Source organism: Oncorhynchus clarkii, chromosome 1 (assembly GCF_045791955.1).
Source record: "Oncorhynchus clarkii lewisi isolate Uvic-CL-2024 chromosome 1, UVic_Ocla_1.0, whole genome shotgun sequence".
Classification (NCBI taxonomy): domain Eukaryota; kingdom Metazoa; phylum Chordata; class Actinopteri; order Salmoniformes; family Salmonidae; genus Oncorhynchus; species Oncorhynchus clarkii.
The window spans coordinates 27,420,022-27,436,333 of NC_092147.1; the positions used below are offsets into that span (position 1 = coordinate 27,420,022).

The 16,312-nt window shown below is 42.1% G+C and overlaps 1 protein-coding gene across 1 annotated transcript in view; it reads right to left on the minus strand.

The window, feature by feature from the left end:
• The window catches only part of LOC139415960 (N-terminal EF-hand calcium-binding protein 2-like), a 124,635-nt gene that overhangs the window by 68,449 nt on the left and 39,874 nt on the right, over nt 1-16,312 (minus strand). The window contains exons 3-5 of the mRNA XM_071164161.1: nt 8,875-8,983; nt 6,349-6,374; nt 5,558-5,655 (exon numbers count right to left, since the gene is read on the minus strand). Coding sequence (XP_071020262.1) covers nt 5,558-5,655; nt 6,349-6,374; nt 8,875-8,983 — 233 coding nt within the window. The remainder of the gene's footprint in view (nt 1-5,557; nt 5,656-6,348; nt 6,375-8,874; nt 8,984-16,312) is intronic.

The window sequence follows — 16,312 nt, forward strand, 5'->3', positions numbered from 1 at the left end:
CAGCAATTTGACCATGAAGGCCTGATTCATGCAGTACTCTCTGAACAGTTGATGTTGAGATGTGTCTTTTACTTGAACTCTGTGAAGCATTTATGTGATTAGAGCCAGTTTCATCATAGCGCTTGATGGTTTTTGTGACTGCACTTGAAGAAACTTTCAAAGTTCTTTAAATTTTCCGCATTGACTGTCTTTCAAGTCTTAAAGAAATTATGGACTGTCATTTCTCTTTGCTTATTTGAGCTGTTCTTTCCATAATATGGACTTGGTCTTTTACCAAATAGGGCTATCTTCTGTATACCACCCTTGCATTGACACAACTGATTGGCTCAAACGCCAATCCTTAAGAAGGAAAGAAATTCCACAAATGAACTTTTAACAAGGCACACCTGTTGATTGGAATGCATTCCAGGTGAATAACTCATGAAGCTGGTTGAAAGAATTTCATATCTCAAATATAAAATATATTTAGATTAATATAACACTGTTTTGGTTACTACATGATTCCATATGTGCTATTTCATAGTTTTGATGTCTTCACTATTATTTTATAATGTAGAAAATAGTAAAAATAAAGAAAAACCCTTGAATGAGTAGGTGTGTCCAAACTTTTGGCGGTGTGGTGGATAAAAGGGTGGAGGAAGAGAAGGAGGAGGAGAACTTGACAGTGGTGGACAAATGTTTTTCTATATTATCGAAGGTGTTCTTGTTGGTAATCATTTGGCTGCATTTAAACATTAGTGGTTTTCATCCGAAGCTCCGTGTCTCTCCTCCTATAAGTCCTGAGAAACCAAGCCATGATGTCGAAGGGATTGTCTGCAGAGCTCCGAGACAGGATTGTGTCGAGGCACAGATCTAGGGAAGGGTACCAAAACAATTCTGCTGCATTGAAGGTCCCAAGAACACAGTAGCCTCCATCATTCTTAAATGGAAGAAGTTTATAACCACCAAGGATCTTCCGAGAGGTGGCCGTCCAGCCAAACTGAGCAATCGGTGGAGAAGGGCCTTGGTCAGGGAGGTGACCAAGAACCGATGGCTACTCTGACAGTTCCTCTGTGGAGATGGGAGAACCTGTGGAGATGGGAGAACCTTCCAGAAAGATAACCATCTCTGCAGAACTCCACTAATCAGGCCTGTATGGTACAGTGGCCAGACGGAAACCACTCCTCAGTAAAAGGCGCATGACAGCCAAAAGGCAGCTAAAGACTCTCAGACCATGAGAAACCAGATTTTCTGGTCTGATATAACCAAGATTGAACTCTTTGGCCTGACTGTCAAGCATCACTTCTGACGGAGTAAAGCTGGTACCATCTCTACAGTGAAACATGGTGTTGGCAGCATCATGCTGTGGGGATGTTTTTCAGTGGCAGGGACTGGGAGACTAGGCAGAATTGAGGCAAAGATGAATGGAGCAAAGTACAGAGAGATCCTTGATGAAAACCTGCTCCAGAGCACTCAGGATCTCAAAATTGATTGGGGCAAAGGTTCACCTTCCAACAGGACAATGACCCAACAGGACAAATCCAAGACAATGCAGGAGTGGCTTTGGGACTCTGAATGCCCTTGAGGGGCCCAGCCAGAGCCCGGACTTGAACCTGATCGAACATCTCTGGAAAGACCTGAAAATAGTTGTGCAGCAATGCTCCCCATCCAAGCTGACAGAGATTAAGAGGATCTGTGGAGAAGAATGGGGAAAATTCCCTAAATATAGGTGTGCCAAGCTTGTAGCGACATACCCAAGAAGACTCAATGCTATAATCACTGTCAAATGTGCTTCAACAAAGTACTGAGTAAAGGGTCTGAATACTTATGCATATGTGATATTTCCGTTTTTTATTTTTAAGAAATTAGCTAGAATTTCTAAAAACCTGTTTTTGCTTTGTCGTTATCGGTTATTGTGTGTAGATCGATGAATTAAAAAAACAATCCAATAAATTTTAGAATAAGGCTGTAACATAACAAAATGTGGGAAAAGTCAGGGGGCCTGAATACTTTCCGAAAGCACCGTAAATATTTAAAGAGTAAACTCAGCTTGTGTACGTATATAGTTTACAACAGCCATTAATTCCATCAACTCTTTAAGGACTCTAACCTGCAGTACTTATATATAGCTTGGCAAGCCCTGTCCTGGTCCTTGATGCCACCCTAGGCAGACAAAACAAATTGCCGCCTTCCTCCCACGCAAAACTAGAATAGTGTAGCTTACACTATCGGCTCGCCATATCATTTTATGAATGCCCATCCATGTGGTCGGCCTACCGTTTGTAAAACAAGCAGTTGCATTGGGTTTATTAGTCCTGATTCCTGTGACTAATCATTTTGGCTATTTAAGCTCTGCATCAGCTACCCAACCTTATCAGGAGTTATCCTGAATGTACAGTGCCTTCAGAAAGTATTCACACACCTTAACAGGCATCCTTCTTAACTCAGTTGTCAGAGAGGAAGGAAGCCGTTTAGGGATTTCTCCATGAGGCCATTGGTGACTAAAACAGTTTAATGGCTGTGATAGGAGAAAACTGAGGATGGATCAACAATATTGTAGTTACTCCACAATACTAACCTAACAGAGTGAAAAGAAGGAAGCTTGTACAGAATACAAATATTCCAAAACATGCATCCTGTTTGCAGTAAGGCACTAAACTACAAAAACTGTGGCAAAGAAATTGACTTTGTCCTGAATACAAAGCGTTATGTTTGGGGCAAATCCAACACAACACATCACTGAGTACCGCTCTTCATATTTTCAAGCATGGTGGTAGGTGGTAGCTGCATCATGTTATGGGTATACTTGTTTATGGGTGTGCATATTTTCGGCAAGGACTAGGACGTTTTTCTAGGATAAAAATAAAAGGAAAAGAGCTAAGGACTGGCAAAATCCTTATTTTCGGCAAGGACTAGGACGTTTTTCTAGGATAAAAATAAAAGGTAAAAGAGCTAAGTACTGGCAAAATCCTAGATTTCCAAAATCCTGCTTTCCAACAGACACTGGAAGACAAATTCACCTTTCAGCAGGACAATAACCTAAAACACAAGGCCAAATGTACACTTAGTGTAGAAAACGTTAGGTACACCTTAATATTCAGTTGCACCCCCTTTTGCCCTCGGAACAGCCTCAATTCGTCAGAACATGGACTCTACAAGGTTTCAAGCGTTCCACAGGGATGCTGGCCCATGTTGAGTCCAATGCTTCCCAAGGTTGTGTCAAGTTGTTTGGATGTATTTTGGGTTGTGGACCATTTTTGATACACACTGGAAACTGTTCAGTGTAATAAATAAAAAAACAGCAGCGTTGCAGTTCTTGACACACTCAAACCGGTGAGCCTGGCACATACTACCATACCTCGTTCAAAGGCACTTAAATCTTGTTCCTTTCCCATTCACCCTATTTTTTAAATTGATTTAACCTTTATTTAAATAGGCAAGTCAATTAAGAACACATTCTTATTTACAATGACGGTCTACCCTGGCCAAACCCGGACGACGCTGGGCCAATTGTGCGCCGTCCTATGGGACTCCCAATCACGGACGGATGTGATACAACCTGGATGGCACACATACACAATCCATGTCTCAATTGTCTCAAGGCTTCGAAATCCTTAATTTTCACTGATTGAAGTGGATTTAACAAGTGACAACAATAAAGTATCATAGCTTTCACCTGGGTTCACCTGGTCAGTCTATGTCATGGAAAGAGCAGGTGTTCCTAAGGTTTTGTACATTCACTGGAGTTACTTACCAAGACGACATTGAAAGTTCCAGAGTGGCCTAGTTACAACTAACTTGACACAGCTTGAAGAATTAAAAAAATAACATGCAAATATTGTACAATCCAGTTGTGCAAAGCTCTTAGAGGCTTACCTAGAAAGACTCACAGCTGTAATTGCTACCAAAGGCCATTCTAACATGTATTGACTCAGAGGTGTGAATAGATATGTAAAAGAGATATTTCTGGATTTCATTTTCAATCAATTTGGACAAAATGTCTAAAAACATGTTCAAATCCCTGAGCTGACAAGGTACAAATCTGTCGTTCTGCCCCTGAACTGCCAGTTAACCCACTGTTCCTAGGCAGTCATTGAAAATAAGAATTTGATCTTAAATGACTTGCCTAGTTAAATAAAGGTATATATATATATATATATATTGAATTCAGGCAGTAACACAACAAAGTGGGTATGAATACACAATAAGGGGAATGAATACTTTCTTAAGGCACTGTATTTGCAAAGAGAATCCATGTGTTTGCAGGAAATGCAGAAGTATTTTATTTTTTCGCTATTATGCAGCTCGTCATAAGGAATACAAACTTAAAATCACTGATTATCATGACAATTTAGCCCAGAGGGTGAAACTCCCAGACAGCAGTTGTGAGTAGCTTGATTTTTCATTCCATATTCTCCATTTTACTTGGACCTGTCCTGTTTTATGATATATTGTTTGATACAGCATATAATGTTGATATGTCATCTTCACATTGAAGTACATGTTTTTATTTGGTTGAGTGCCAGGTTAGGCTATTTGATCTGAGAAACGTGCATGATGTAACATGTGTCTCATGACAGGCTACAGAAAACGCCACATACCCATTCTACCATAGGCTATAGGATACGTGATTTATGTTCGATCATTTTTTGACGAAACAATGATGGAACGCTGCAGCGGTGTGTCTCTCCAACAGCACCCTGGAGAGAAGCACTGGGCATGGACATGCTAAATATTTTGTGCCCCTGCCTTTGACAAAGTGGGCACTGCTTGTCACGGGGTGGTATCAACGCTCACCTAAATAGCCCATATGCCACTGGGTGAGAGAGATTGTCATTGTTTTTTGGGAAGAATTATGTGAGGTGTTGTCTTGGTCAGTTTAGCTTGGAATTTGCTGCCCTCGTCAATCTGCCGCGCTAGGCGGTTGCCTAATCCTGCCTAATGGGCGGGCTGGCCCTGTAGCTTGGCTCCATTAATTACAAGGACTGTAAACTGCACAGTATGCCCTGGAGAAAGAGGGCAGTGGTGAGAGCTGATACATAAAACAGCAGTTGTTCATTATAATGAGGAGAGGTAACTAGGTGCTGGCTTTGCGTCGCTGGATGCCCTAGAGCTCAGAGCTACAGAGTAGAATCATTAGGTTGAACCCAGACACAATGTTAATTAGAAGCCAGGAACAAACAGAATATGGAAGTGAAGCTCTGAAACGACAGGCTATATATAGCCCCTATCTGAGCTGCTGCCACACTAACACATTAGTTTACCACACACATCTACTGTAACTCCCAGTCCTATCTGCAGCACATGGGCTTTACTTTAGATTACTGGTGGAAAGAGGAGCTTTCAGCCCCCTATTGCTAGTATTTGTCTATAAGAACGAACATCCTCATCTTAAGTAGGCTCAGCTCCAAAGAAAAGTTTTCTGGTGTTGGATGAGGTGAGTCCCCACCTTGCAATGTAAACCACATTGAAAACACATGCAAATTAATAATACATATAGTAGTACAGACAGGACAAACAAGCAAGACAGACATGCCTACACACATCTAATAGCGTAGCATACCGGGTTGACACTCACCTTCTTGGTGAAGTCCATGGCTCTGAGGATGGACAGGTTGAGAGTCTCCAGGGAGGCCAGTACACCCTCATAGTCACCCATGTGTTTGACAAAGTAGTCTGGAAGGACAGGGGAAAAGACAGAGGTAAGAGGGGTACACACTAGAGCCCGACCGAAATATCGGTTTACCGATATTATCGACTGACATTGGCCTTTTACTGCTATATCGGTATCAGATGGTAATTCCACAATAGCCGGTATTCAATAAAAATGATGAAAAAAGGGAATCTCAATCTTATCTGAACACTTGCTGCAGTTCTCATGATGTGTCATTATTGTCACAATGTACGAAATCAACATTTGAAGCATAGTTATTGGACAATTGCTTTTTTGGATGAGAATTTATGAGAATTCAGTGTGGGAAATTACATTTTTTAATTTCCCCAATCTAAAATAGTATATCGGCAGATTTATCGGTAAATTGTGTCCCCCCAAAAATCGGAATCATATCGGACCCCAAAAAACATATAGGTCGGGCTCTAGTACACACAAATACAAATGTATACAGGTACACACACACTTAGGAGACTACCAACTAGCTACGTGATTAATCAAGTCTTCGTTTGAATACTACAAAATCAGATATTCTACTGGGAAGTTTGGGATTATTGTGAAGCCAGAAAACTATACATGGCATATTGACTTCACAGATTGATTTGGTCATACATTCACATATACAATACATCCAAAGACACACACAAACACAAGTAAAGCTCACAAATACACACACAGATTAATCTGTTAATACTTACCACAGAGTTCCTTAGTGTCAACATTACTAACACACCACAGGTTAGTTAGGAGCAGCATAGGGAGAGAGAGAGAGAGAGAGAGGGAAAAGGCAGTGGGAGAATGTGGTAAGAAACAGGCAAGGCTGGCATGCAACACAACATGATCTATAACCATCTATATCTATATTGCTCCATCAGGGGGGAGCAGCAGGTCCACAATAATTTGACAAAACCCTAACCTAAATCTGTTCTCATGAATTCAGCTTCAGGTTATTAAATCTTTATTCGTTTTGTATCTTATTATTCTTTGGCATAGAAGATGCTGCTATAAATCACTGATAAAAAAATCTCTACAAAGGCGCAGTGTAGGAACCAGATTGATGAGGAGCAGGAATAAGGAGAACAGTTCATCTTGGCTTGCTGTGGTCTGGGCAGTCGATAAATCAGATTGGCATTAAATATTGTTAGGTTCTTATTTTTCAGAGTAAATAACTCACGGACACTAGAGAAGCTTAACCAAGTTTAATTATTCCCAAAGGGTCGACACAGCTGTATTCAGACATCACATTTCACACAAGCACTGATATTTAACCCTTTCTCCTCGGCTGAGTCTCCTCCTCCACACTGAACAGCCAATGCATCTCTGTTGCTAGACAGAACCTTAGTGATATCTGTTCTTCCTCACTTCATCTGACCTGACCTCTACCCCAAAGTGCTCACTCCTCCCCAACTCAAGGCTGTCATGGTTATTGATACCAGACTGTGTCTCTTCTCTTCCCAGAGGATCCCTGGTGGCTAACAATCACATATCCTGACATAATGTAAACGTTATACATCACCCTCTGTCCCTCAGTGACATTGTTTGTTTCTAAGATCTCCACCCGTCTCCCCTACACATTCCAAAGACATCTGACTCCTACAGATAACCATTAACTTCTGATGTAATAACCATTCACTATCATCCCTCAGATACCATACTTCTGATCTATCATCTCTCTAGTATAGCAATGTTCAAAGTTGACCCAGAATCCAACAATATCAAATGCTTACATTGTAATTTAACGTTTTAAACAGGCCAATCAATTATCTCCCAATAGTAACTGGTTATACTTCTGAGTAACGAAGGGAAAGAAAACCTTCAGATAAAATCAAAATATATATGACATAAAAAGCATGTATTTATGATTAAAGAGAAATTGAGTGGAACGATCTTTTTTTCAATCAATATTCTAAAGAGAGAACGCATTTAGTGTCTGAAAATAACAAGGCTGATGACATGGACGGTCAGGAGTGCTGTAAAATGCCAGCCGGAAGGACAGTGAAAGAAGGTGAAAGAGGAAAAGGAAGGAGGGAGGAGATAAGAGGATGAGACCACAGGTAACACAGGAACTGGAGGACTGTCCTTACTCTGCAATTCTTTCATCATCTCTCTCTCTCTCTCTTCCCTGGTGTTTCATCTTTCTCTTCATCATTCTCTTTTTCACTTTTTAATCTAGAGGTGTCATCAACAAAGGCCTGTCAGCTAAAGGTCACACCAAATCATATCAAAAGATCTTGAAAAGGTGGATATGACATTTATGAGTACAGATAAATTGTATACTTTGCAAGCAAACATATACACACACACTCTCAGACCAGTGACATTTTCCCCTAAATGTAACACACTTTATTAGAACAGTCCTGATCATAACTAGAAAGCAGATTATGATCTACATATTGAAGATAATATAGATAGATAACACATACTATTTGAGATAGATCATGTAAAAACATAGTGCATACTGTCTGACATACTCTAGGGTTATTCAAAGGGTTCTCCTATGGGGACAGCCAAAGAACCCTTTTAGGTTCTAGATAGCACCTTTGTTTCTAAGAGTGACCCCATCCACCCAATTCCACCCTACTACTGTCATCCCTGTCCTATTCCTTTTTCCCTCTCATCTCCTCTCCTCTCTCTTCCCTCCCCTCCTCCCTTCTGCTCCTTGCTAAGGCATTGTTCACGGCTGGCTGTGCTGGTTCATTATTTAATGAGAGGGAAGCGCTAGACCTGGCAAACAGGGACTTGAGCTCAGCAGCTGCACTCGTCTCCTCCCTTTTACATAATTCAATCTGAAATGTGATTAAAGACAATGCACACAGTGGAGCAGCATACCCTCCTGAGGCAGCCTGACACTGAGCGGGGGAGAAATGTGGCAAAATACACACAGGCAGGGCTGGCCTACTAAACAGTACTGCATATATAATATATACACACCCCGGTAGGATAGATCCATTTGCTCACATATGCAGACACAAACACACACACACGCACACATGCACACATGCACACATGCACATCCTTTTTAGCCCTTATGTTAGTGAATAGGCTCCTGGCATGAAAAGAGGGACATGAAGGTCCTGGGATGTATCAGCTATGGACAAAAGTAGACCGAAACTAGAGGATGACTTGTGATCGTTTCATATATCTCAATGCTATCTCCTCCCTGCACTCCAGACCCAAATGGGCAGGTCAATACCTCTGCTTCAGCAGTGTGATGATGCTCTCACCTTGTGTTATCTGAGTCAATGGAGTGAAACAGATTCTCCAGCTCCTCCTCATTCAGCGTTCCGTCGGAGAAGAACGCCTGGAACTCGTCCAGAGACAGCTTCCCATCATCTGCAGGAGAAGAGGAGAGGTGGAGACATCCATCAGGTTAACAGCGGATATAAACCATGCAGCTACACACCATGATCACCGTCATTACCACTAGGCTCATTGTGATAATATGTATACACACAGTGATCAATGAACATGGTCTTTATCATGATATCATCATCGCCATTATCACCGGAATCATTACCAACAATGTCATAATAGCCATAATCATCATCGCCATAATAATGATAATCATCATCATCCTCATCTTCCTCCCACCCTGCAGTCTTCCATCAATTCTGAACCATTATAGATTATGGTAAAGAATTTACACAATGCTCCTGGCATATATGCAAGCTGTAAGATCAACAAAGTGAAAATCATTTGAGAGGCCACCACTTGCAGAGCTTTTGTTACAGACCGGTCAGCTCTCTGCGGATCAGTAATTATTGATTCCAGAATGATGTACAGTACCACTACAAGGCTTGAACAGGTATCTGGACCTGGAGAGAGCTGGCTCCTGATCCATCAGGCTCCCACTGAGCCACTCTGGAATCAGTGAGAGGCCCTGCACCCAAGATCAGAACTAGAATTAGACTAAGACCCCAGAACCAGGCCAGGTCCTAGCCCTCAAACTTAGCCATCGGGCCCAGCCCCAGGAACCAGACTCCAGGCCCAGCCCAAGGAACCAGACTCCAGGCCCAGCCCCAGGAACCAGACTCCAGGCCCAGCCCCAGCCAGGAGGACTCCAGTCAGCATTATTAGGACTACAGGAGTCTGTGGAGCCATGCTGTGGCCGGGCGCACCACGCCCTTGAAGCTGTTCAACTGGACTTTTGGCTATTGGAGCCATTGTAGGCTCTAATCTCCAGTGTAAGAAAATGACTAACGTGCAAGCCAAAATAAAGAGAGTGGTTTTCGTTATTGCCACCTAACAGAACTATTGGGACATTGAAATGGAAAAGCTTTTGAACCTGGTCCTTTGAATTAAAACTGGCACTCATTCTTGGCTGCAGCAGCACGTTCCTCTCTCTCTTTCTCCCTCCATCTCTCTCTTATCATCTCTTTATTTCTGCCCTCCTCTCTATCCTATTGATATCCCTCCCCTGTTCTTTCTCTTCTCTCTACCTTCATCATTGCTCTTTCTGTCCCCCTCTCTCTCCTCTCCTCTCTCCACTGTCACTGTCATTTATCTCTTATTTGCGCCTGAGAGACAGGCATAGGCACTTAAGAGCTGAGTGAACTGCTGGAACAGAGGAGAAACATCTTTATACTAGACACAGGCTCATCTCCACCTCTCTTCTGTGTCCCCCTGTCTCACCCTGTTTCCATATGAGGCAGTAGAGTCTCAGAACAGCACAACTGTACCAGCAGTTAATTAAACACTGACCCACTTTTACCGCAGTACTCCCACTAAGGAATACCATGCGCATGAAGAAGCACGCCAGCCCAGCCCTATCTTCTCCAAATTAGAGTGTGCTGGAGGATATGGCCACTACTGCAGCTCAGTGGGTACAGTGGGATATGGGCTGGACATCAGGTTCTGATGTGGGCAGATCTCTGGTTCCAGTGTTATCTCTGTTCACCAACGGGAAAGGGAATAACATTCTCTGTGTTCCAGGCTGATAGGTGGACTATAACTCATACAGTATGCAAGCATCAGGATCTGATAAAGACACAGTATAAACCCCAAACTGCATGAAAAGCTCTGCTCAGATGGTCACGTTTTTCCGATAGAGTTCAGATTAGATTCAAAGCAATGAAAAGACCTCATATCCAGTGGTGTTATTTTGTAATAAAATGTGATGTGCGTGTGGGGAAGAAGTGTGGGGAGTTAGTGAGGACAGACAGGGGTACATCAGACAGATGGGAACGGTTCTGCTAATGTGTCTGAGTGGGCAGACGCAATACGGATGATACTATGCAGACCTCGCTGCTACAGATAAAAGGGATGCAATTAGCACTTTTACTTCCAGCAGGGCTCTCACATCCTGCACTCTTCTAAGAATAAGAACAGACAGACTCTGTATTTCATTTCTATCCTTTATCATATAATTGTTGGGGTGCTGGGCTTCCCGGTTGTCATGGCAACCAGACTCCATGTGCATCTCTCCCCTTTTCCTCTATTCGCCATCTTCCTCATTTCTAATGACCCAATCCAGGAAAAGGGTGTAGAGACCCATTTCCAGTGACCCATCTTTTCTCTCTTTACAATTCCTTTTTTAGTCCTAGACTAATAAAGGACCTTTTTACAGCTTTTATCTCCTGCCTGAGATGGTCTGTGCCATCAATTCAGAACAGGAGAATAGCCCCCTGCCATGCAAGATTACCACACACAGGAATATCTTCCTCTGATGGATTGATGGGACATTTCATTAGAGACAAAGCTGTGGTTGGGAGTGTCTGAAAGTGAAGGTGTGTGTGTGTGTGTGTGTGTGTGTGTGTGTGTGTGTGTGTGTGTGTGTGTGTGTGTGTGTGACAGATGAATCAACGGTAGCTAAGATGGGGAGAGGTCTGTCCGTGATAAAGTGTTGCTCTGCTTTCTTGACATCACAATCAACAAAACAAGTCCTACAGGTTTTATCACACCTGGACTACTGCCCAGTTATATGGTGAAGTGCCACAAAGCAAGACATCGGCAAATTACAGTCAGAACAGGGCAGCACGGCTGGCCCTTAAATGTACACCGAGGGCTAATATCAATAACACGCATGTCAATCTCTCCTGGCTCAAAGAAGAGAAGAGAGTGACTGCATCACTACTTGTCTTTGTGAGAGGTGTTGACATGTTGAAAGCAGCAAGCTGTCTGTTCAAACGACTAGCACACAGCTCAGACACCCGTACCTTACCCCACAAGAGCTGACACCAGGGGTCTCTTCACAGTCCGGAAAGGACTCTGGGAAATGCACAGTACTACATAGAGCCACGACTACACGGAACTCTTCCACATGAAGTAACTTGAAGTTACTCTTCCACATGAAGTAACAGAGAGAGGGAGAGAGAGAGCGAGAGAGAAAGAGAGAAAGAGTCTGAAAATGATAGCGTGTGCACGCACAACGAGGACCGGCCCCACACAGAGCCAGGGCCGGTCCCAGAGACCTGTTTTGTCTGATGAATGAGGAACACAAGTGGCTCTCACAAGGCTGTCAGCTTTCCTTATTGCCGTCCATCAAATCAGCACAGCCAAACCTGCACTGTCTGCCACGATAAAGAAATACACCAAACTCCTCGCAGGACAGATGCTCATCAACAGATGTTACCACATAAAATAATTTAGCGTAGGGGCGTGAAGCATACATCAACATACTGTATCATTAGTTTTATTAGGTGTTGATACTGCAGACTCCTACAGTACAGAGCTTGGTAGAGACAGCGATTGAGTTATCTATAGTATAAGTCCCTTGTCTCCTCTGAGTGGCTACCATCTGTCATGATGGGAACAGGGGGGAGCGCAACCCTCATTACTGCATCCCATCCCTACCCTGCATCATTATGATCAGCAGCGTCACTGACAGGATCAATTCATTAACAATAACCCAATATTATTCAGATGTAATCTACACTAGCCCTACTACATGTTCTCAGAGTGGCCTGGATGAGGCTGTGGTGAACGGATTAAACTGAACACCTCTGAACAGTAGCACACAGCACAGGCAACCTGCCAATAGAAGCTGAGCACACACAGCTCTCCTAACCAATCGGATCCTAATATACTTACTAAGAAGTCAAACCAATCAATTCGCAACATACAAAATCAGTCACCCCCAAAATCATAACAAAGGACACTGTGCTCAGACTTCCAATGGGAAATTTAACATGATCAAAGACAATAACTTAACTTACCTCATTTGCACTCACTGTATATAGACTTTTTGTTTTCTTTTGTTCTACTGTATTATTGACTGTGTGTTTAGTTTATTCCATGTGTAACTCTGTGTTGTTGTATGTGTCGAATTGCTACTCTTTATCTTGGCCAGGTCGCAGTTGCAAATGAGAACTTGTTCTCAACTAGCCTACCTGGTTAAATAAAGGTGAAATAAAAAAATTAAATAAAAATAATCCAGTACATTAAGGCTTTTTATGGAGATATGATGGGTGAAGAAGCTTTAATAAATCACAATTTCCTCTTATTCAGCGGCTAAGAGCTGATTCAAATGGCACAGACTTTCATGTAATCATCATCAATCAAGTAGATCAACAAGAGTCACTGCCCAGTACAAATTGTGCATGTGTGCGTGTGCAGCGTATGTGTGTATGTGCATGCAAATATCCATAATGCTGTTTTAAGTAATTATGCTTTATAGTCAAAAATAGCAATGTGTCAAGTTGATGAAGATTCATACAGCGATGGGAGAAGGACTCTGATGGTTCCTAACACCACTCACTCATCAATCTACACACAATACCCCATAATGACAAAGTAAAAACAGGTTTTAAAATGTTTTCCTCCAGATGTGACGCTTGGCATTCAGGCCAAAGAGTTCGAGTTTCATCAGACCAGAGAATCTTGTTTTTCATGGTATGAGAGACTTTTAGGTGCCTTTTGGAAAACTTCAAGCGGGCTGTCATGTGCTTTTTACTGAGGAGTGGCTTCAGTCTGGCTTCCACTCTACCATAAAGGCCTGATTGGTGCAGTGCTGCAGAGATTGTTGTCCTTCTGGAAGGTTCTCCCATCTCCACAGAGGAACTCTGGAGCTCTGTCAGAGTGACCATCGGGTTCTTGGTCACCTCCCTGACCAAGGCCCTTCTCCCCCGATTGCTCAGTTTGGCCGGGCAGCCAGCTCTAGGAAGAGTCTTGGTGGTTCCAAACTTCTTCCATTTAAGAATGATGGAAGCCACTGTGTTCTTGAGGACCTTCAATGCTGCACAACGCATCACCGGGGGCAAACTACCTTCCCTCCAGGACACCTACACCACCCGATGTCACAGGAAGGCCATAAAGATCATCAAGGACAAAAACCACCCAAGCCACTGCCTGTTCACCCCGCTATCATCCAGAAGGCGAGGTCAGTACAGGTGCATCAAAGCAGGGGCCGAGAGACTGAAAAACAGCTTCTATCTCAAGGCCATCAGACTGTTAAACAGCCACTACTAACATTGAGTGGCTGCTGCCATACATGTAAAACATTTATCACTAGCCACTTTAAACAATGCCACTTAATATAATGTTTACATACCCTACATTACTCATCTCATATGTATATACTGTACTCGATACCATCTACTGCATCTTGCCTATGCCGTTCTGTACCATCACTCATTCATATATCTTTATGTACATATTCTTCATCCCTTTACACTTGTGTGTATAAGGTAGCTGTTGTGAAATTGTTAGGTTAGATTACTCGTTGGTTATTACTGCATTGTTGGAACTAGAAGCACAAGCATTTCGCTACACTTGCATTAACATCTGCTAACCATGTGTATGTGACCAATAAAATTTGATTTGATTTGCTGCAAAAATGTTTTGGTACCCTTCCCCAGATCTGTTCCTCGACACAATCCTTTCTCGGAGCTCCACGGACAATTTCCTTCGACCTCATGGCTTGGTTTTTGTTCTGACATAGACTGACAACTGTGGGACCTTATATAGACAGGTGTATGCCTTTCCAAATCATGTCTAATCAATTGAATTTACCACAGGTGGACTCCAATCAATCAATGTCAAGGATGATCAATGGAAACAGGATGCACCTGAGCTCAATTTCGAGTCTCCTAGCAAAAGGTCTAAATACTTCGAGTCTCCTAGCAAAAGGTCTAAATACTTACTGTATGTAAATAAGGTACTTCTGTTTTGAATTTTCTATAACTGAGCAACAACAAAAAAATAATGTGTTGTGTTTTGTCATTATGGGGTTTTATGTGTAGATTGATGAGGATTTTCTTTTAAGTTTATCCATTTTAGAATAAGGTTGTGACATCTCAAAATGTGGAAAAAGTCAAGGGGTCTGAATGCACTGTATGTTGAGTAATTATGTTATATATTTAATAATATAATATAGAATGTTGAGGGCACAAAGGAGGTCGTATGGTGGTAGTTTTGCTGCATTATGGTCGTTTGCTGTTAAAAAAACATATTTCACAACCAGAAGGTTTTTTTCCTCCGCAGGTTAAATTAAGTCTCTAAATGGCCTTTAGAATTGGCAATATGGAGGCATCTAATATTGTACTATAAATGACACTTGGAAGTTGGAACATTACAGACCAAGGAGGTGGTAAAAGACAGAAAAAGAAGAAAGGAGAAGGGGGGTGTAAATGGAGAGAATTTGAATAGCCCATCAATACACTGGACTGTAGACAATAATAACATCCCACGTTCTACTCCCACTCACTCAGAGGAGCACTAATCTAATAAGACACTTTTATTTCCTCAGAGGATGAAACATTTTCAATTATTTTTTGGTTCATGCTGTGCGGTGAAAATCCTTAGTCTGTGAAGCAGTGAAAGCATTTGAATACATTGGACTGGACATGCACTTTGAAACCAACAGACATGAAGAAAAATCCCTGGAAGGAACCATTTAATTAAACCAGGCTACTGTTCAATGGCAGGTCTTCCATGAGGTAAGGGGAAGGATTGTTACACGGTTAATGAACATTCTGAATAAAACAATGTAGGATGTGCTACTCAATCAGCAGATACAAACCTCTATGTAGATATAATACACATGAGATAAGGCCAGGATCTGACCTTGAATTGGATTTTCATTTCATTAAAGCATTCAGCCATCTGGAGATACAGTATGCAATTTTAGAGGGATGAATGTGACACCATGGTAACAGCGAGCTGAATGGCCTCATGGGAGAAGAAGGATTCCAGAGTGCTGTAACTAGGGGCAACTGGGCACTGGGAGGTTGGTGGGGAGTGGACATTCTAATAAAGTCAATTGAAAAGTTTCAAAGCTCTTCTACAAGCTGTCACTTCACCCTCAGACCTCACACAGTGTTCTTACTGCAATCCTCGATATGAGATTGACATCTTCAACAACCAGGGTCAGACTACTTTCTTGTTATCACTGTTGCATCATGCACTGTACTGTGCCAGTTTAAATTCTAAACTCTTCATAGTCAGAGAGAAAAATAAGTCTGAGAAAGCAGCCGAGGCAACACAACATATACAGTGCCATGCGAAAGTATTCGGCCCCCTTGAACTTTGCGACCTTTTGCCACATTTCAGGCTTCAAACATAAAGATATAAAACTGTATTTTTTTGTGAAGAATCAACAACAAGTGGGACACAATCATGAAGTGGAACAACATTTATTGGATATTTCAAACTTTTTTAACAAATCAAAAACTGAAAAATTGGGCGTGCAAAATTATTCAGCCCCCTTAAGTTAATACTTTGGAG